The sequence below is a fragment of the Dermacentor albipictus genome, chromosome 1 (assembly GCF_038994185.2).
Source record: "Dermacentor albipictus isolate Rhodes 1998 colony chromosome 1, USDA_Dalb.pri_finalv2, whole genome shotgun sequence".
Classification (NCBI taxonomy): domain Eukaryota; kingdom Metazoa; phylum Arthropoda; class Arachnida; order Ixodida; family Ixodidae; genus Dermacentor; species Dermacentor albipictus.
Genome location: NC_091821.1, coordinates 189,669,475 through 189,691,462, shown reverse-complemented (window position 1 = coordinate 189,691,462; position 21,988 = coordinate 189,669,475). Strand labels below are relative to the sequence as shown.

General features: G+C 44.8%; 1 protein-coding gene and 1 long non-coding RNA gene across 6 annotated transcripts in view; one reads left to right on the top strand and one right to left on the bottom strand.

Moving 5' to 3' along the window:
• The window catches only part of LOC135898041 (beta-alanine transporter-like), a 19,109-nt gene extending 1,069 nt beyond the window's left edge, over positions 1 to 18,040 (top strand). Inside the window, exons 1-10 of one of the 5 annotated variants that reach the window (XM_065426777.2) lie at positions 2,297 to 3,870; positions 7,584 to 7,987; positions 10,297 to 10,400; positions 13,067 to 13,221; positions 14,246 to 14,414; positions 14,713 to 14,839; positions 15,253 to 15,583; positions 16,237 to 16,418; positions 16,592 to 16,764; positions 17,947 to 18,040. In XM_065426777.2, coding sequence (XP_065282849.1) covers positions 7,589 to 7,987; positions 10,297 to 10,400; positions 13,067 to 13,221; positions 14,246 to 14,414; positions 14,713 to 14,839; positions 15,253 to 15,583; positions 16,237 to 16,418; positions 16,592 to 16,764; positions 17,947 to 18,013 — 1,707 coding nt within the window. In that variant the 5' untranslated portion in view covers positions 2,297 to 3,870; positions 7,584 to 7,588 and the 3' untranslated portion in view covers positions 18,014 to 18,040. Of the gene's footprint in view, positions 1 to 2,292; positions 3,871 to 7,583; positions 7,988 to 10,296; positions 10,401 to 13,066; positions 13,222 to 14,245; positions 14,415 to 14,712; positions 14,840 to 15,252; positions 15,584 to 16,236; positions 16,419 to 16,591; positions 16,765 to 17,946 lie in introns of those variants that run through there. The other 4 variants (XM_065426775.2, XM_065426776.1, XM_065426778.1 and 1 more) reach the window with 4 other exon arrangements.
• The window catches only part of LOC135898043 (uncharacterized), a 49,839-nt gene continuing 45,605 nt past the window's right edge, over positions 17,755 to 21,988 (bottom strand). Inside the window, exon 5 of the long non-coding RNA XR_010563245.2 lies at positions 17,755 to 21,380. This is a non-coding gene — a long non-coding RNA (uncharacterized lncRNA). The remainder of the gene's footprint in view (positions 21,381 to 21,988) is intronic.

Genomic DNA, 21,988 nt, shown 5'->3' with positions numbered 1-21,988 from the left:
ATCATTAAGAAAAGACTGGAAGCGACCGACTAGACTCTGCATTTTGTCCTCAGTGACGTACGTCGCGATACGAACATTTTCAACAGCTTTAATTACAAGCCTCGTACATTAAGTAATGGGCAAACATTACAGAAACTTCTTACACTATACATTACTGAAAGTGTACTATCACAAATGATTTTGTTTATTGTTCTTCGTATTTCCTTATCCTTGCACAAACTTTTCTTAACATTTTCGAAGATTGAAACTCCCGTTTCCAGGAACTACCTTTCAGCGTTGCGAAGGATATCGCCTCTGATGACTTTCGAAGAATTTCATGCTTTATAAATATAAGGAGACCAAAGTACAAAACAGAAAAATGCAGAGATCTGTGGAAGTAATTACATCACTTCAGTGAGTGTTTTTCAATGCTCAGGAAGCGGAGGCTCAGCAAGCATTACTAGCACTTTGCATTCAGAATGTTTACGTAAGAACTATCCACAGTGTTCCATAGATATAGCGGGCGGTGTACATGCTTATAGTTGACCGATCGTCATGGAAACTTTAAGTAAATTGAAAGTTAAAATAAAACCACACCCTGCCCATAAACCATGAGATGACGACCTCTATGGGCTCGCCTGCGGTGCATCTCCCATCACCCTATAGATTTTTCATCTTTTCCGACCATGTATACTGGCGCCCATGCAGACATCATTTTATGCCTTTTTCACTTCGGCATCGGCCAGTTCAGTGCCATTTCGAAGACTCAGAACCACATAGTATACTGCTTACGATCACACTTTCAAAAGCGGACGCCAGCTACATTCCCTCAATTCTAATACGAAAGCGACAGAAAAACACTGTGGCCATCCAGAAAATCGCCACAGACACCTCCAGAGATTGGACCGTAAGATAACTTTTACGCTATGTATATTATTAACAATTCAGCGCAGCAGTACCGGTTTTATGCAACGGCCTATACTGGGAGTGTCGTTGTCACGTCGTTGCGCGCACTTTCTGGGCTTTCCCCATTCCTGGAGGACGCCATAAATCCGCCGCTGTTTAGCTGCAGCTTTCATTCTATCGAGAAAAGCATTCGTAGAAGCTACTTCTTTCCCTTGGCGCACAATTTCTTTGCAAGCCTTTATGCTGTCGCCTTCCGGTGCCAGGCTGTTCAGCTACACATTCGAAAGGATGTGCTGCCAGGGCAAGATTTCAAAGACGATGCTTGAGACAAATAATTCGACTTTATGACAGGTGGACAATGTATGTGTATTAAAGGGACACTAATTAAGCTTCAGCGACGGCAAAGCGGCCACATTTACCTTGACAGCTAGGAGGCTTGCGAAGGCCGGTAAAACACGAACCGAAAGACAGCTGGTGCCGCTGCCTTGAAGTATACCAGCACAAGCCGGTCATGACGTCATTGAATTTGACAGCGTTTGCAAGAAAGACTATATGGCATTCCAAAATGGCCAAAGTCTCCACCTAGCAAATTTCTAGAACTCTTCGCGTACTTACAGCGATCAGCTCTATAAAAGCCTTAATGACCTTCACTTCTGAAAATATGTATTTATGCTCATTATACTTATATTAATACTTAGTACGTCCTTGTGTATTCATTCGTTCTATTATTCATTCATTTTGTATTCGAATGACTTCATTTATCGTTTGATTGCAGAAAATGCAGAATGTGTCATTTTTGCTGCTCTTCTTTTTTTTTCTATAGCGTGTCTTTTTTTCTTTAGCTGCACCAACTTTTTAAAAATTGCCTGCGGCAGATAGCACGATTCTAACCTGGGGTCTAAATTACTCGATGAGGCAACCATTACGTCTACAAGAAAGCAAAATACTTAATTAATAAAATTACATGATTACGCTAATAACTCATTAATTAATTACCTTACGGCACATATTTCAATCTACGATCATAGCCGGTGAATTCGCAAGGCGTATCCACTTGGAATAAATTTTCAGGATTGCACTAGTTTCGAGATATTAATTTTCAAATTGTCTGGCGAATTGCATTGGTGTTCCAGTTACCTTTGTGCTTCAATGCATAAAGCCGCGTTTTCTCAAGAAAATTGACTGGAACGCCATGCATTTTGTCTAACACTGAAAATTAATATCTAGAAACTGCTGCAGTCCTGAGAATTCGCTCCAAGTGGATACGCCTTGCGAATTCAGCGGCTATAATTCGTGCATCGACATATGTGCCGTAAAGTAATTAATTAGAAAGGCAATTATCGTAATTGTCTTACTTAATTAATTAAGCTTTTACAAATTTCTCGTTCAAGTAATGGTCCTAGCTGTCATCGAGTAATTTAGATCAAGGGTAAGAATGTGCTATCCGCCGCAGGCTATTTTTAAAAAATTTGGTGCAGGTAAAAAAAAAAAACCTGTATATTGACCATTTAAACGTGTCACTTTTTTCATATCACCTCATCTTTTCATCCTTTGATCAATGAACAATTTATCACTTGGGAAGAAGTTGATGATACAACAGTTGCCAACATTTTCAGTTTCATTCACATAAATCACTGACTCACGGATCTTCCTGTGCCGAAATGTCCCAAATACGGGAAGATGAATTCAAACCTATGAAATCGCAGTTAGGTTCAGCGTGAAATTCATGAGGGAACTTTGGCCTTCACTTCCTCATGCCCGACTTGTTCCCGCCTAACGCATGAAAAAGGTCTTGAAAGATGCTCTCTATGTATATACCAGTCTATACAGGTTTCAAATAGGTGAAAGGAAAGCGTCTACGTATAGCTGTTTCCCACAATTCTGTGTGCGTCTAAAAGCGCCTGGTTGTTTGACCTATAGCTTTCACCACGGCGAACCTTGAAATCAGCGAGGTACAAAACTCACTGCATCCGCAAAAACTACTTCGCTACTACTACTCCCAAGCGTACCAGCAGTGAGCCAGCCTTCTCTCCCAAACTGATCAAGGGAATAGCTACGATGATACAGGAGATGATAATTTGAAAATTGTTATTGATAAAATTATCATTTATTCTCTCGGTGATACCACCAGGTATCACCGAGCGAATAAGTAAAGCAGTATAATTTTTATACAATGTCAACATCTTATTTCCGTGGGCAGTGGAAACATCTCTTTGCATGGACGCTTGATTACAGCTAATTTTACATCGCTATGCTAAATTAGTTTAGAATATGTTTTCAAATTTTCAGGAAATAAAACACGTTTATTTCGTGCTTTCCTTTTGCACGCCTTCAAAAAAATTTTTTTGAAATTTTACATTTCTTATTCGTGACCAGAAGACCGTAATAATTTCACTTAATTTTATCTTGATCGGAACCAGTTTATATGTACATATAATGAGCTCTCATGCAGTTCGTTCTCGAGGTGTAAATGAGTACCACTTACGCGTTCAATTTACACTGCTTCAATCTTTAAACAACATTTAAATAACACTTTTATGATTAGGAATTCCTGAGTATAACTCCTCCCCGCTTTCTTTCTTCCTGAACCTCATTGTCTTGGAATACCCGACCCATATTCACAAAAAGCTCTTATTGTGCATTTCACTTTCTAACGCGTGCTGTGGAGAGAATGACTGTAAGCTATAGGTATCGGAGATCTTGAACCTCCTCGTCATAACGACCGAGACATCGCATGTGCCGTGCTTCGAACCATGAGCATTTCTAACTTGTCCGCATGGCAGTTAGACCACGAGACGGCAGGCATGTGCAAAGGTGGAAGTGCGCGCAGCCGCGCAAACAGCCCTGCGGTAAAACGATAAAAGTCTGGCTTAGACTCACGTAATATATCTTGAGGCCACGAAGAAGCACGCCGGCTTGGAGATTGCGAGGTGCAGTCTGGAAGCATCGTTTAGCGCTTTCTTTCGGCGAGGACAACCACATAAGGTAAGAGCACAGCTTCGCAGCCTCCTAAATGCTGCCGTGCAAAGACTGCACGTAAGTACATGTGGGACGTCATCTCGAGCTACGGGAAGTTCTTGGTCCGTGGGAAGCGGGTCGCTCGTCTGTTGCATGCAGTGAAAGCGCTTTTGTTTTCTTGTATCACGACCTCAGTTTCGAATGTGAAGGAGTTGGTGTTAGAGTGTGTAGGGGCTGTTCCTTCTTTTTTTCGTTTTGCATCGTTTTATATTTCACAAAGTAGAATTCATGTCAGGCTTGCTGCAGCAGTAGGAAAAAACTGCTCCAGTTTCCTTGAAACAAGGACAATAAAGAGAAACGCGAAATCACAGTTTGGACTGCTATAGAGTATTCCTTCAACTTTATTTGAATTTCTTTGGCGAAAAAAATAATATTGGTTGTTAGCGGGCAAACTGAACACCCTATCTTCCTTTTCTGAATCTCACGCTAAAACTGTGTCCGCAGTGACATCTGTCATACGTCACAGGTTTCACACGGCTAGTTGCAAAACATCGTGCGGCTGACACTTGGCACCAGACGGCAAAACGAGCAGTACAACCACTGCAGAATTTCATCCTTGAAGGAAGTAGCACTGGCCCTGAAGAACCAGAAGGTTCTTCAGAAGAAGGCCCTGAAAAATGAAGAACGCAAAACACATTATAGAGAGTATGAATGAAACTAAACGTACGCATGTATTTATGAAAAAAAGAGAACGCTGACAAGAAAATTTGATTTAGTGAAAAAAAAAAGTATTTTACTAAATATTCATTTCTTGGTCGACGTTCTCCTTTTTCATCGTGCCTCTTGCCGACCAGATGGGATTCTGTCAGACCCTAGGTTTCAAACATACGTGTTGTAACTCGAGACTTCCAGCGCCTTCTTTTGACGCGTCCGTGGATTATATGCTTTAATTGTGTCGCCGCTTATACACATAGCATATCGCAGGTTTTTTGCACTCTGATCAAGTTTTGATAGTTGTTTTTTGGCTGTGACATTATATCATGCGTATGGCTTGAGGTATATACGGACTCTGAATACATTTCATACGTCCGAGGCAAGATGTTAATGATGTTGCGTTCCGGCGCAAGCAAAAGGAGAAAAAGGGTCGACTTTCACCAATTTTCGCCACGGGACTATCCAAATGCACTGCCTAACCATTGTTCTCTCACAAAGGTATACGACCGCGAAATTTGATTTAATAATCTTGATCTTGACCTCTTAAGAGATGTAAAGCACCCGTGTGTTGAACCGCTCTGTGCATGGCTATACGGCGTGATCCCTGAGCACGAGGAGGTCAAGGTTTCGATTCCCGGCTGCGACGCCCGGCATTTCGATGGAAGGCGAAATGCAAGAAAATTCGCCCGTGCACTTTTACTGAGGTACACTATCGCGCTCAGTACGAGCTACAACGCGGAAGCGCGTGGCAGTGCGCTCGGGCGTTGCGGCTCATGCAGAGCGCGACAATGTATGCGCGCGTTAAAGCACCCCGTGTGTTCATATAGGTAATCCACTGTGCACTTTCGGGACGTTAAGCCCCACAATTTAAGTTTTAAAAGCGTCCACAGCATCGTTACATCACGAGCATCTCCGTCCGCTTATATTCCACTATAGCAGCAACGCGAAGCTATAGATTATTGACAGTGCGATCGAATGACACTTTCAATTTCGCCGCGAATTTTATGTGACCCTGTTTGCTGTTGGTTCAGTTTTTGTTACTTGAAGCAGGCACGTACCCAGGATGTTTTTTTTCGGGGGGGGGGGCAGGGGGGGGGTACCTTTACTAGTGCAATTGTGAATAATGCCCACCGTTTGCCATAGATACGCGTAAACCCGAAAAAGAGAAATGAAATAAGGTGTATCGCACAGGTACGCCTGCGAGATGCACCTCTCCTTGTCTTGACAAACAAGGAACCACATCAAATGGATTCGCGCAGCGCAGGAAGAACACCGCGAAGAACAAGTAAACAAGCGAAACTGTAAAATAAAGATTTCTAGTAGCCTTTTCTGAAGTAGCTCTGGAAGAATTATAGAGAAACACATATTTTCGGAACAATCACATTTCTTTTCGATCTCTCGTTTGCTGCTCTACTAAGTTAAGTGCCAAAACCTATTGTTATTTGGCAAGTTGCCTAACGGGGCGTGGCCGCCAGTCCCGTACAACCGTGTAGCGCAGGACGCTGCGGTTCTATAGACGTACTGCACTTATCGCGAAAGGTTATAGAAACACTCCCATAAGCACAGCAGAGAAGTGGATATGTGTTAGGCGGCCTGACTGATAACTGTAGAAACGTCACTCAAAACACACGGAATCATTCTGCACTTCCGGCGACGTTTTTTCTACTTCCTTTTTACATAAAGAGATGGTGATCCATAAATATTTTTACAAACAACGGTTAAATATGTTAATATTTGCTTTTCCTTCCTGTTTGGCTGTTGCCTTAGCTCTCTCCTCAGAACTCAGATCGCTTAATTTCTCAACTCCTTGAGACTCTTGTTTCCAGTTGCCCATTTTGCACGAAAAGTGCCGTACAATTAGAGAAAAACCAGACGAGGTTAACGGGTGACATCCACGTTGCTTATTGGTTTAACAGTATTGAAGGTCTGATGATGGACGCTGTTTCGCATGATTTTATTTCCCACCTTATCTATAGCCCATATCACGTGTATATGGTTCCGTGGATCTACCAGCGTCGCGGCGAGCCGCCACTCGAGGAAATAATGAAGCAAAAGTAAAAGTTAAACGCAACTGGCGTTTTCTCCGGCCGCAACTCCTTTCAAGAGCATACAGAACAGCTGACTACGAACTGAATCCCTTTCCTGGCCCCATGGATTAGTCTAAACAAAGAAGTCTCAACTAGCGAAGTAACAGCGATGCGCGCGGCCGTTGCAATAGATGGTGGCAAATGAACGCATCTCGAGTTAATCGCGCGGCCCCGGCACTGAATCGATGAGAAGACTGGCCTTCACACCCCAGGAGATGCCGCGGTAACTTCCGCCATCCAAAAGGAGTGAAAAAGGCAGCAAAATGCTGACCACCGAATAGCTGTCAAGTCTCAAGGTTGATTTGGCGGCGCTTTAGGCATGTGTGTGAGGAGCGGGGGTGTGGGCAGGGGGGAATGCCCCCCTCACCTCGGGCCCCCGCCTGGGTACGTGCCCGACTTGAGTATCGCCATTGTTTTGTTTTCAGCGGTGATTTAGAATAACTTTTGTTGTATTCTTGTCTTGACTGGCCGTTGCATGCAGCTTGTCGTATAATATGAAGCCTAAATGACACCTTTGTAGATGCGTATATATAGGCAGTGCGCACGCATTAGCATGGACAAAAATAGTGTCGTCATGAAGCTTCGGGTGTTTTAGTTCCGGCCTTCCGAAAACACCGTCGCTACAATATACCTGACTATTACAACCGCACAAATGGAAAAATTAGCATGACGCAAAAGAACATGTAATACACAGTGACACGTAATACTCGCACGCGCATGTGGCGTGGATACATGTTCACGAGTGTGTGTGTGTGTGTGTGTGTGTGTGTGTGTGTGTGTGTGTGTGTGTGTGTGTGTGTGTGTGTGTGTGTGTGTGTGTGTGTGTGTGTGTGTGTGTGTGTGTGTGCAGACAGGACACAACGCGTGCATATCGCACCCTACAAACGATAACGGTGACTTGTTACCTGTTATCGTCATGTGCTATATGCAATGACCCAGCAGCCATGGACCTGGACGAACTGCTGCCAGAAATCGGGGCCTTCGGGCCATACCAGAAGTGGACCTACTTCCTCCTCTGCATCCCGGCCACGCTGCCTTCGGTATTCACTCTATTCAACAGCATCTTCGTATCGGCCACACCCCGCCACTGGTGCCGTGTACCCGAGATGGAGGCCCTCGGGGAAGCCTTCCCGCCAGCTCTGCTCGTCGAACTCAGCATCCCGCGACGAGCGGGGCGCGGCTTCGAAAGCTGCCGCATGTACGACCTCAACTACACGGCGCTGGTGCATCGTGTGCTCGACGAAGGCACGCTGCCGCAACCAAACGAGTCCTGGCCGACGAGAGCCTGCGACGATGGATGGGTCTACGACGCCACCTATTACGACGACACGCTGGTGACGCAGGTATACGCACCAATCATCGTCATTCGGGGTGAATCAAAGGTGTGAAAGAGCTTCTATTCACAAAGGATTCAATTTGTACGGAAGAGCGACTCGTAACAACTGGTGTCCGCTAAATGTGATACATATGATTAGTGAAAGTGGCCGGCAGTCCACAATTCTTAGAAACAAAACGTTGACTAACTTGGCTGCGGATTTGCATACCGCATTTGAATATGAATTAATATATGCGCGTGATAACTATATACTTCGCGAAAAAACATGCAGTGAGTCTTCCGCAATTCCATCTGCGTAAACTGCGGATTGCTATATGTCCAGTGACGGCTATATGTATACGCCAACCTCGCAGTGACCGAATGCAACTATATATATAGAGTAAACTATTATTGTAACGGCTCTCTCAGCAGCACTGAGTGTTACCAGTGACAACGCAGTGCCAGCGCATGGTACTAATGGTAAGATGTGATCCGAGGAGCTCTTCTTTGTGGAAAAAGTTCGCGGTCGGCGCCAGTCATCGCAGCGCTTCGAATGCGCCGTGGTCCTCGGCGTTTCGGACCGGCTTTAATTTGCACGTAATTGTGCATACTTAATAACACCGGCTAAAGATTTGTACTAGGGGCACCACGCACCTTTGTTGAATGGAATTTTCATGGCGGTGCTATACTAATTTAATCCCCTCATCAAAGGAATACATTCTTGTCGAACATTTGCTGAATCTCGCTTGTGACATCGCACCACGTATAAAAGAAAAAAGAAAAAAAAAAAGAAAAAAAGAAAATAAAAAACTGAACAAAAGTGAAAAATGAAGAAAAGATCTGCATGCAAATCACGCCTGTAATTGCTGGAGTAACAACTGGTATTACCAATGTAACAGCAGCATTTTCCAGCATCTTGACATTTTCATTTGCGGCATCAAATTGAGCAATTCGTGGTTCGCAGATTTTACCTAAAGACATTACCAACAGTCCCTATTTCGCCGTGGGCCATGCAGTGCGATTTCAGTTGCTGAGAATTTCTCAAATGCCCACGGTCGCTCTTATGTCCCATGGGAATTCTATGATGTAAAGAAGATTATAAGTTCAACGGCGCTTTGTTATTTTAATGGTGTGCCATTAAATTATGACCATCGCACTGCCAAGTTGGTACCATAGGCACAACCTAGGGTGCACGACCTCTCATGCTTAACGTGAACACCTGTAGTTCGTATTTGAACTCAGGTACAGCGCAGTTCAGGAGACAAGATATGTGAATCAATATAGCTATTTAATATACGCTGGCCTATATAACGCGTCGGGTTGAACAAAAATGATTCAAGGTACCAGCGCTAGGGCGTGAGTTCTTATCTCGAATACTAATTAGGTGTTAGCGTTGTGCATGTTCTACTGTTCGTACAGGGCCGACTTATGATTAAAGAAATATAAAAAGGGGTTCTGTAACGGGTTCGCTGATATGCAGCATAGCGACTGGTAAGCATCTGTTCTTACGATCAGTTTTTAACGAGAATGCTTTCTTTATTTTATATTATTTCATTTTATTCTTATTATTACTATTAACTCTTTTGTGAATACAAGCTCCGGATTTCAAGAACGTTAGCTATGCTAGCAGCAAAACACACGCGAACATCTTTGCTTGACAAAATAAATAATTTATTCGCGTTTCTATGTTTCCACGTCCACCGCGATTATAGTTGGCCCCATCGCTATAGCCAATGTCGCCACTGTTAGCCGCATGGCATCATTATTATGACATTATTATGACACCAAGCGACGGCGCACTGAGCAATAATTCTGAGAACGGTGATTTAGGCCCGAGAACGAGCTCAAGCTTGGACGGCGGTACTCCAAACTGTTACCCTCAAGTTTTGGGACCTTCATGTGTACTTTTGTTATATGCATCGTCATTAATCGTTTTTTTTGTCATCATTCTGTATTCATTCCTGTGCCGCTTATATATATATATATATATATAGCGTCCAATACCTTCTAACAGCCATGAAAAAGTGCTTGAAATATAGGCTACTCGACCCTTTCAAGAATACTGCCATTGGAGTATTCAGTTCGCTGGCGTGTATCTCGTCGAGGAAGTCCCGATTCATAATGAGCTGACAAGCTCCGAATGGCAGTTACAAAAATGGGTGACAAATGACCTTGGGCACACGTATAATTTCTAAATGGCACCTAGAGCGCGGATAAATCCGGCGTTACCATCGATTGCCGAGGAGACCGTGGCTGATGCTCTTCAGTGGTCTATTCCGAAGAGTCGTTTTCGAAGACAATACCATGACGAAGCTTCGCCTCTCTCGACGAATGCAGATGAATGTCGTCTGCGACGACGCGTGGAAGGTGTCCATGGCCCAGTGCGCATTCTACATCGGCAGCGTGGTTGGCAACCTGCTGTTTGGCTTCATCGGTGACAGGCAAGTTTAGTGGAGCTTATCTTTAATGTGAAACCAGCCTGGCCAATTCATAAAGTAAGCTTGTGTGCAGGCAACTCCACACAAACACGCAGTTGCAGGATAGATTCAACTCCAAACAAGTATATGTGGCTACAAGAAAAAATAAAAGGCTGGCGGCTTCAACAAGGAGCAAGAAAACTGGGCTTGTATTTACTAAAAGCTCTTACACGATAGAATTTTTCGTAAGAACAGATTCCAGCCAATCCTGATGCTGGACATGTCATTAGCGAGGCGGCCGGCCAATGGCAAAGAGCACTCTCGAACGAAGAGCTTTGTGAATTCGGCCTGTGGTTTTCACACCTCAACGCCGACTTTTGAGAAACCTTTTCTTCACTCGCATTGGTCAAACCATTTTGGAATAGCCGCATATCTTTACCGTGGGACCGAATTGATCTGTAACATCGTTGTTTCTCTTTTCTTCCTCATAGTATATAAAACCACCATAGTGGATACCACGTACGCGACGCGGAACTCACAAACCGTTTCGTCCATAAGTGAAATTTGCCATTGGCTGGCCGCCTTAACTAATATAATGTCCAGCATCAGGATTGACTGGAATCTGCTCTTACGCTCAATTCTATCGTAAAATCTTTTAACGAATATGGGCCTAAGATTATATTCATTGGTCATAACCTAAAATCATCATCATCATCAGCCTGGTTACGCCCAATGCAGGGCAAAGGCCTCTCCCATACTTCTCCAACTACCCCGGTCATGTACTAATTGTGGCCATGTCGTCCCTGCAAACGTCTTAATGTCATGCACCCACCTAACTTTCTGCCGCCCCCTGCTACGCTTCCCTTTCCTTGGAATCCAGTCCGTAACCCTTAATGACCATCGGTTATCTTCCCTCCTCATTACATGTCCGGCCCATGCCCATTTCTTTTTCTTGATTTCAACTAAGATGTCATTTACCCGCGCTTGTTCCCTCACCCAGTCTGCTCTTTTCTTATCCCTTAACGTTACACCCATCATTCTTCTTTCCATAGCTCGTTGCATCGTCCTCAATTTCAGCAGAACCCTTTTCGTAAGCCTCCAGGTTTCTGCCCCATACGTGAGTACTGGTAAGACACAGCTGTTATACACTTTTCTCTTGAGGGATAGTGGCAACCTGCTGTTCATGATTTGAGAATGCCTGCCAAACGCACCCCAGCCCATTCTCTATATTCTTCTGTTTATTTCAGTCTCATGATCCGGATCCGTGGTCACTACCTGCCCTAAGTAGATGTATTCCCTTACCACTTCCAGTGCCTCGCTACCTATCGCAAACTGCCGTTCTCTTCCGAGACTGTTAAACATCACTTTAGTTTCCTGCAGATTAATTTTCAGACCCACCCTTCTGCTTTGCCTCTCCAGGTCAGTGCATATGCATTGCAATTGATCCCAAGAGTTACTAAGCAAGGCAATATCATCAGCGAATCGCAAGTTGCTAAGGTATTCTCCATCAACTTTTATCCCCAATTCTTCCCACTCCAAGTCTCTGAATACCTCCTGTAAACATGCTGTGAATAGCATTGGAGATATCGTATCTCCCTGTCTGATGCCTTTCTTTATTGGGATTTTGTTGCTTTCTCTATGGAGGACTACGGTGGCAGCAGTCACGGAGGCATTACGGAATCAGGGTGTAGATGAGCCATATGAAGAACCTAAAATAAGAGATAATAATTAACTTTTAAGATGCCCCATGTTTATTATTTTCAACACCTAACTTTCGTTTGTCTAAAATGTTCTCTCACAAACAATTCTACCGTTAGAGCTTTTCGTAAATTCGGGCCCTGCGTCGTATTGAAGCGTTTCGCAATCGCGGTGGTGATTACGCAAAATATATTGTGGGAATGGGCCTTGGAGGTATGCGACAATGAGCGGGATTTCCCGAATAGCCGCATTTGGTTGATGGAAATCACGGGCCCATGCTGCCGGTTACTCTTATCGGTAAACCTGGCTCTTTAGTAAAACTGGATAAAAGCCCTCGGCCATGCACTCGGCTCTTTTCGTGGGTGAAGCGCTTGGGGGAAAAGCCCATAGATGTATAGCTTATTTCCCGAATTCCAAATTCCTTACGAAGTCCTGCATGTGGGCACAAACTCGAATTCAGCGCACGTAGAGGCAACGCCACTTCTTGTAGAAGGGTTGCGCTCTTCAGGCGCTTCAGCGTCATCGCCCCAAAATGTCGCCCATCAGTGATGAAGTTTATCCCAGCAGGCCACTGTGACCTAGTTGCTAGAACGTTCTCCAGATCAAATGAGAGTAGAACTCATATGTATATATAGATGGCTCTGCACGGAGCCGACAACGCAGAGAAAGAACATTTACATTGTTTCGCCCGCGCTCTTATGAGCTCGCGTATTGACGAAACGCTCTTATACGTTAGAATTGTTAGTTAGAGAACGTTTTAGCCAATCCTGATGCTCGTATGACAAGCGAAGGTAGCCGGTCATGGGCAAAGAGCACTTACGAAAGAGAAGCTTCGAGTGCTCTTTGCCATTGGCCGGCTGAGTTCGCTAGCAGTATATACTATTTGTCCAGCATCCGAGGGATGGCTGGAATTTTTATTACGAACAATTCTACAGCAAAAGCGTTTTGCAAATACGCGCCCTGGACAGTAATGAAAGGCTGCCTGCTCGCAGGTGGGGTCGCAAGAAGTCGTTCCTGCTGACCATCGTGGTGAGTCTGGTGGGAGGAATCGGGGCCGCCTTTCCGGTCACCTACGAGGGTTACATCGCCTGGAGAGGCGTTGTGGGCATGACCTACCCAGCCATCTTCCAGACACCGTTCATCATGAGTGAGGGCAAATTCTCACTCACAAGCACCGAGTTTTCCTAGCCGGGATGCGCGTTGGCCCCCACCTTGCTCGCGTAACAGCGATGTTTATTCCCTCTCGTAAATACTGCTGTCGAGAGTACACTGTGCTACTCTGAATGGGGTCGCTGCCCTCTATTGAGATTTCAGCGAGCCGCAGTCCGGTCAACTTAGGGGCTTGTAAAACGACAAACAACTTTCAGTTATCTAGTGCGCCATGACAATGACAGTATTGAAACAAGAGAACAGCACGCCATCGTATGCACGTTAATTGCTGTGATCGTGGAAGGCGGAGCAAAGTGCAATGCTACCTGCTATATATGCCCCCCTTCTTGTTTCCGTGTCTGCCTATTTTTCTTTTTAACGTTATACCCCTACCAACTAGCCCAACTCGCTGACGTTCTAAAGTATACCTGCAGCATGCACGTCTATTTTCAGTTATAACCAGGTTGAGAGTGACAGATTAAAAAAAATTGGTTTGTTTAAATTGAGACAAAAATTCACACGCTGTCTAAAGCTGAGGCGCCCTTGTTCAATGATTAGAAGTTACTGTACATGCGTTGGCTGCTCCATGCATGCGTTCGCCGAAGAGCTGGTCTCCAGCGTCTGCGGCTTTCCTGCTATAATCATTCGAAACAGTCGTCACTTGCGTCGGCCATTTTCCTCTGAAACCCCAACAAGTGTCGTTATCCGTTACATTCCAACAGAAACAAATATTCGACCATTCCGAATAGCGAAATTCTCGAATCAAATACGAATAGAACAGCAATGACTGTTCGTCGACCAACATTCGCATAATAATATTACTATTAGGAGCGCTTAATTGTCATGTCCAAAAAAAAGTTTTGCGGGGACCCTGTATAACGACGCATGTTACAGCAGTCCCACGGGTGCATAGTGTCACTTTATTGTGTCTTCCCATACTGAGAGTTTGGCGCCGTCCATGTTGTCGGCTGCTGGCCTTGCTTCGTGTACCTATGCAGCGTCGTCGCACCCGTGTGGCGCAGGCATGGAGATCATGAGCCCCGAGAAGCGCACCTTCGCTGGCATGTTCGTGTGCGCCATCTACGGCGTGGCGCTCATGACTCTGGCTGGTGTGGCATACCTGCTGCGCTCCTGGTTTCCCGTTGCGGTGGCCACCTCGCTGCCCTTCGTCGTGCTGCTGGCCATTTGGTGGTGCGCGGGGTCCCCTCCTCACTGTTCGCTATATAGCCGCGCATCAGCTGCCGCGCACTGTATACCGGGAGCTCTTCCCTCTGTGGTCGCCACATCTTCAGCGGCGCTCCGCGACGTGCACGAGTGGAGCCCGGCTGAAGGGATACGACATCGCGATGGACGATGAGGCGCACTCGAGACGCGCCCTTAGTTTTACGCTTTCTTGTGTCTCGTTTAGAGCTGCTTTGGAGCGCGGGCGCGCTAATTTGTTGTTTGCGCGCGTTTCGATGGCAACTTTCACTAACCATAAGGCCAACAGGCTCATTCCAGAGTCTCCGCGGTGGCTTCTCAGTCAGGACAGACTGGCCGAGGCCGAGATTCTTCTCCAGAAGATTGCCAAGAGGAATGGAAAGAAGATTTCGCCAAATTTCTTGGCGACTTTTATGGTAAGCAGTTATGGAACCGTTCTCTTCTTTCCCCAAGTATCTTCTTTTTCTCACGACAACCACAACTCTCCCTGCACGACACGCGACATAACGCCTACCATGTGACGTCTGTCAGGCTGGAACGTTCACTTCCTATTCCAAAGCTGTCCTTCAAGCTCCCGGTGAGACAGCCCCAGCCGCACCTGATGCAATTTTAAAGGACTTATTGTCCGTTTTTCATCGTAGATGAGGCACGTAGATATGTCTACATGGTTAAATTATCAAATCAATATAACTCGTTCCTTGAGACCTTGGGGATCGAGGCCTGCAGGCGGAAAACCAGATCGCTCGTCGTTGTTAGTGCGGTACGCATATAATCGAAGTGTCCGAATGGTCGTTGACCCCCCGCAATGGCATCCACTCCATGCGTGCAGGAACAAAAGAAAGAACTATGCTGCGATGAAACAGCAACGGAAGAAAAGGTGACACTGCAAAGACTGGTGCAGTACCCGAACCTGCTGAAAAAGGTGGTAGTGGTGTGCTTCAGCTGGACGGCCAACACCGTGGTGTATAACGGCCTGTCATTCGCCGTCTCGTCCATGGGCATCAGCGATTACGTGTCATTCACCATTAGTGGCGCCGTCGAGGTGCCGGGCGTCTGCTTGGCCTGGTACTTCATGGACAGGCACGGCAGGAGACCCGTGATGCTCTTCAACATGGTGCTTGGAGGCCTCGCCTGCATCGCCACTATCTTCGTTCCATCAGGCAAGCATGCAAACACAGCTCGCGATGCAGTCGAGGCGTGTTGTGCAGTTTATCGATCGCTTCGGGTGTGTATATAGTGAGGGCAAGCGTATTGGTCTTGGATTAAGATTACCTACTATTAAAGTTTAACCTGCGCTCGGCGAATCAACATCACCCTCATCCCCGACTCCCACCATCCCTTCATCAATCGAATTTTTAAGAAAGGCGGGGGGAGGAGTAAGGGCTTGCGTAACTGTAACTGTCGTTCTCCTTCCTATATTTTTATGCATAAGCATTCTTTGGCTTATAATGTATTGTTGTATTCCTCAACGTAACTTCACATGTTTAAGTGTACAAGACGTAACAATTCTGGGTAAAGTGTGAGCCATATTGGGCTGAGCATGCACTTTATTATTTCTTTTCTTTTTTGTCCCTTTCACGATGAAATCGCATTAAAATCTTTTCGCATTTCATTTTGATGTCTTTAGTTCTGGTTTGCAGTACTGCATGGCTTAACCTATTTTCTCTGCTTTGGTGTCTTGTATTAGCTTACATGAAGGGAAAAAAAGCAATTTCTTAAATAAATACTTGCGTCCGTAATGAAGCACTGACTCAGCTATGGTACGTTCGTAAGAGAAAGAAAGAAAAAAATCCCATGTTTTCTCTCGTCGCAGAAATTGCATGGCCCACCGTGGCGCTGTGCAGCCTAGGAAAACTGAGTATCACAGCATCCTTCGCCACGATTTACGTGTACGGTGCCGAACTGTTCCCAACCGTGCTCAGAACTTTGGCCATGGGGATCGCTGCCATGACAGCAAGCATCAGTCTCATCATTACACCTCAGATACTCTATATGGTATGAGCCTTGTAGGCACTCATGACATCATAAAGCCAGCATTTTTTGTGACATTTCTTTCTACTCCAATGGCATGCTCGATTCGACACAATCTGTACGCTCTATCGAAGCTGCCCTGCTTTCCTTCAATCGCAGCTTGCCGATGCAAATTGTAACCTTGTTGCGGCTTGCAGGGTCAAATTTACGGCGTGGTCGTCCCCAGCTCTATTTTCGGAGCCATGTCGGTGGCAGGGGGCTTAGCCATCTTGCTCCTACCGGAAACAATGAAAGTGCGCCTGCCGCAAACCCTCAGCGAAGGAGAGGCTTTCGGAAAGGACGTTCAATCCTGCAGCTGCTTTAGGAGCAGGTAGAGTATGACGAATACGTTTTTTTCGTGCTGGTAAACGTTAATGAATGTTGTCGAGCAAGGCTGAGCGGGACGTTTGCGTGCGGCAGGGTTCTCTCTCTTCATATCATCCGGAACGGCGAGCGGCAATTGAGCTAGGCCATAAAGATGTAAATCTTCGAATGAACCAGATAAGAATCATTAGGAAGCCTTTTCTCTCAATCTGGATATCATGTAAGTTCTATTATTCTACGGAGCATAGTACGAAAACTCGTCGACTGACTCCATGACTCGAAGCGGAACGAGTGTCTTGGAGAGTGGCGGTCTCAGCGTGTTGTACGCGGGTCACCCGTCGTATATGCACCGAAGAGTCCACCTCCCTCATCTGTCCATCAGTTCCTTGCACTTTATTGCCCTTAATGTACACTCATATGCTTAAGGAAATCACCTCCTTAGTATTCAGTTCGGCAGATTGTCAACATTTCTTCTATACTTTATAGCAAGTGAGTGGAGTGTATACGACGCGTTGTCACAGTTATCTATCAATAAAATATATATCCGCACGCCGTCTGGCCAAACTCAAGATGCTGTGAAAGTGGGGCGCTTCCCTTAATAAATAATGAATGGCCCTGAAAACGTAGGCTTCCATTAGCCACCCATTATGGTTGAACCGGAGGCTGGCTTCTTGCCATGACGTTCTTCAATACACTTACTGTTCGGAATAAAGGATACCCTTACCTGAGCGAGCCTTTTTTTTTAATTTTTTTTCTCCCTCGCTAAAAATGTAGGTCGGTTCATTGTTGTTTTGGAGAATGCGCGGGCTCTCAGAGCGATTGGCAGCCGCGCATACGTTTTGACGCACTTAGTCGACGTTCCCTTTAGTCGTATTGGCGAAGCACTTTTAAATGTGGCGAGCTTCGTCCGGATACAATTCACCAATTTCAGTGCCTTATAGCTATGCAGGTCCGTCGCTCAGATTGAGTGATCAAGTATAAGACGAGCAGAAACGTATGGGCAGCAAATGAACATACATTTTAATTTCGGTAGCACAGTTTTCAAGTTTAGATGGAGCAAAAGAAAGACAGACACAGCTTTTTTTTTTTTTTTAGAACAGCGACAATTCACATGTCACATGGCGGGTTCTCTCACAGGAAGTGACTTCGCTAACATTTGTTTTCTTCCCTTCTCTTGTTTTGCCATCAGGACGAGTGAGGAAGACAGCGATAAAAGTAAACAAGGAAAGCAACACCAAGAAACGTTGAGTCTATGAACGCAATAAATGCAGCTTAATTTTCAATTGGTCCTCGTGCGCTTCCGATGGAGCGGGCCTTGTCTGCCTGCTTCTCGACACGTCAAGTCTTTTTTGAAGCCTTTGGATTCCATGGGCCGTCAGACAACCATTTTTTACTTCGCCAAAGAAGAAACAAACAATAAAAGGGTCGTGAATTCCCCAACCTTTTCTCACTGTTCTCTTCGACGCTTCTTCAAGGACACGTGTCGGACAGTCTCTCGAAAGAGAATTAGCGGTACGGTGTTACCCCCATTTTAAAAGCGTTACATTCAAACCAGCGATTCTGTATACCGCTGCATGTTTTAACGCAAAAGCGCTAAGGCCTCTGCATGTGGCGCAGAAGATCCGGTGTCGGCGGAGTTCTCCGCGAGCGAAAATTTCCGTATATATTCAGGTATAAGCATATACCACGCCTGGCTATAAGACATGCTGTATATGCGGGTTACACTGCCACGCCATTCTATGACGAAAGTTGCTCATACCTTGTCTTACATTCTTGACAAAGTTATTCCTCGAAATTTTGAGAATCACCGTCCACAAACAAATGTCACGAAACAAAACACCGACAGCGCATGGCTTTTACGTTAAATCTTCTCAGACTTAAATATTAAAAATGCGAAACAATAACAGAAACCTGAAAATGATGTAATTTTTTGGCGCGGCTGTATACAACCTCCGGGATCGGCCCACGCAAGAGGCTGAGTTTCTACCACGAAGCTCGCTTTCGGGCATAGCGTTCGCCGCCAGCGTTTCCCGGTAAACATTACAGTTACATAATCTGCAGTTGCCGGAAAGCGTGAGAAGCAGTCAAGGATCTCTGAATGCTATCGCGTTCCACTCTTGCGAAGCTTAAGCGTCGTGCAATTAAAAAAAAACATTTTTTTTAGGGGGCCAATACAGCTTCCACATATTCTATATGCATAGTAAACGCAGAGCACTGCTGGCGCTTACACGCGTATACGGTGGGACTACCTGTTCCTACGACCTAGAGAAGCAACAGTTTAGATACTCCAGTTACCGAAAAAAAAAAGAAAAGAACATCTTGGCACGCTTCACGCAATCTGAAAATGATAAGTAGCGACCGTGGCACCAACTGCAGGCGTTCCACGCTGTGCAAACAGATGCACTGCGTTAACGTTTTCAAATTTATGCATGGCCGCTTGCCGAAAGAGACGATCAAAAACAGGCGTATAAAATTGAACACTCAACTAATCAGCAACGATTTGTTGTGAACAGAACATGCCAGTAACGCGCTTCCACGGCATTTTACAACTCATAGTTTCGACGTCACTATAGAACTGCTCCTCTCCTTCCATCTTTTGCATCGGCAAAAAAGGGGGAACAAAGGCAAGTTGAAGGTTTATATCTTTCAGCGGCACTAGAACATGTTGGAAGTTTCTATGCTTCCTAACTCTTATTTCTTCGCAATAGCTCTCAAAAGCAAGAAAGTGCAGAGTTTTGTGGACTGGGCATCAGGGGCCAAATTCACAAAGCTTTTCGTTTTTAAGAGGTGCCTCGCGAAGTGCCTCGAGCGGCCAGTCGCGCGGAAATTTTGCGTGTATTCGCGGTCTTTTTTCACGCTCGGAAAAACACTTTTATGAAGCACGTATTGAGCAACAGAAAGCTGTATCTTGAGTTTTTCATGTTGCTCTACAATTTTCTCGTGGACACTTCTCATCGAAACATATTGTTTGAGAAGTTGATTACTTAATTGAGACCGATTATGTAATTAGGCGGAATGTAAGAAAAAAATAAATAATCTGAGTATCTCCAAGCAACGGCAAACAACTTTACCTTGGTTTTGTCCAGCTACGTGTCATTCGTATATTTTTAAATCTTGGTGCATGATAGTTGAGACACACTGTATGCGTATATCGCATATAGAAAGCCAGGGAAGAAGTTGTTCTTCATTCATTGTTCTGTTAATTAAAGAAAGATACTTTTGGTAATTCCTGTTCTGAGCTAATAATGACCATGCTCATTCCGTTTGTCAATTGTGCACGCAGTTTTCTAAAAAAAGAAAACGATTCAAGATAAATGGAATGGTCTCTCTTTCGCTACAGTCAGAGGTGAGACTTAGGATGCAGCCCCCTTGGCTCTCTCCATCGCGAATTCTCTTAATCCAGCAGCGGAGATAACACTCACAAAAATGCAGTGTGTCTCGTTCAAGTCGGTCAAAAGCATATGAAAAGAAATAGAATGAGATAAATGTAATTCACTGCGGGTGCATTAAAAAGAAGATATATGAAATAGTTCCCGCTGTTTATCGATTATGTCATTAGCCTAAATAAATGTTCGGAAGTTTGGTTGAAATTATAGCTTTTTTTTAAGTTCTACACGTAAGCGATAATTAAAGAAATATCAGAGTTCAGAAGAACTCAGAATCTCACTATATATACGGTCGCTCTTGCACACTACTTTAGTCGCGCAAGCGGATAAGAAAAATATGTGTAATAATGGCTCATTAATTGTGTGCTTACGCGCAAGACCGTACCATCCACTGCGTTGGTTTGACTAACGCACAACTTTTATTTTAATGCTTGGACGTCTACGTGGGAAACCCTGAATGTTCTTTTAAAAGCTTATTTACAGCACTTCTCCAAAATAATACTCATGTACAAGGTAAACGAAAACGGCTAGAGAACAGATGAAACTCGGCGGTCGATTCATACAAATCGCCTCTGAGAAAAACTTTACATTCGCGCATATAATGAATTACTAGGAGGGATAAGTTGCACATCTGTGGAGTGTTGTTACGCAACAAAGAAAATGGGAACGCAAACAAGAAAGAAAGAAAGAAAGAAAGAAAGAAAGAAAGAAAGAAAGAAAGAAAGAAAGAAAGAAAGAAAGAAAACGTCCATCTCAGCAACTCAGTTCAAGGCAGTGGAGCGGACAGTGCCATTATGTAATTTTGAGTAACATCAGCGAAACATGAAAAGCTGGTCTTTGGAGAACTATAGCGGCACTCCCCTGTTTAAAGAGAAAGACGGTTTCGGCAGGAAAAAACAGCATAGATAGAGAAGACGGCAGCGAGAAGAAAGACCACGAGCATGGTTTGCACCTACATCCGCGAACACATAATTAACTTTTGGAGATAGTAACATGGGCTTAAAAGCAAGAAACGCTATCCTTTATAGTACACATCCTTCACATAAGAACCGCGCCGACCCTGTGAATGCAGACATAAAAAGCCGGCGTTGAAAGAGCGCCTTCTCAACATTATATACAGCACACAACACGGCGATGAGTATAGCACACGGTGACTGTCCACTGCGCTTGAAGAACGCTAATTCCCGTAGAGATGGCCCCAGCTTTCTGCAGGCTCGGTCCCAACTTCATGAGTATTCTGAAAGAGAGAGAGAGAGAGAGAGACGAGAGAGCCATTTATTGCCATATGCCACCGCGGAGCTAACTTAATTTTTAAACTACAGAGAAAACACAGTTCCACGCTGTAGCATGTTCAACTAATGGCAACTTTCATAATGTTCGAGTGTACAACACTATACACATCACAATAAAAGCTTTTCCAATGCTATTTGGTCCGTCACGGTCAATGACGGTGTAGGCCGGCTACCAGTTAATTTTGATCTCAACGCGTACTGAAATGAGAAAACAGAACAGTTCTTGCACTTCGTCCATATACCATCAGATGCGGCAGCCTCTTGCAGCATTCATTCTCCATGGTCAGTTGCCTTCTCTAACGGAGAGTGCAAGCATGGTTACAGGAGAATAGTCGAGAGGAGAACTGCGGCCACAGCAGAACGCTATGACCTCAGCGCCACCGCAGTGGCTTATGAAGTATCCCATATAAACAAAATATGCTGTCCGTGTGTGCAATGCGCAATTAAACACCCAAAGACACACACGCACATTGCAGTACTTTCTGGTAAAGTATTTTGTTTCACGTACGACGTATGCCCTGTATCATATACTTTGGTCTCACTACGATAAATG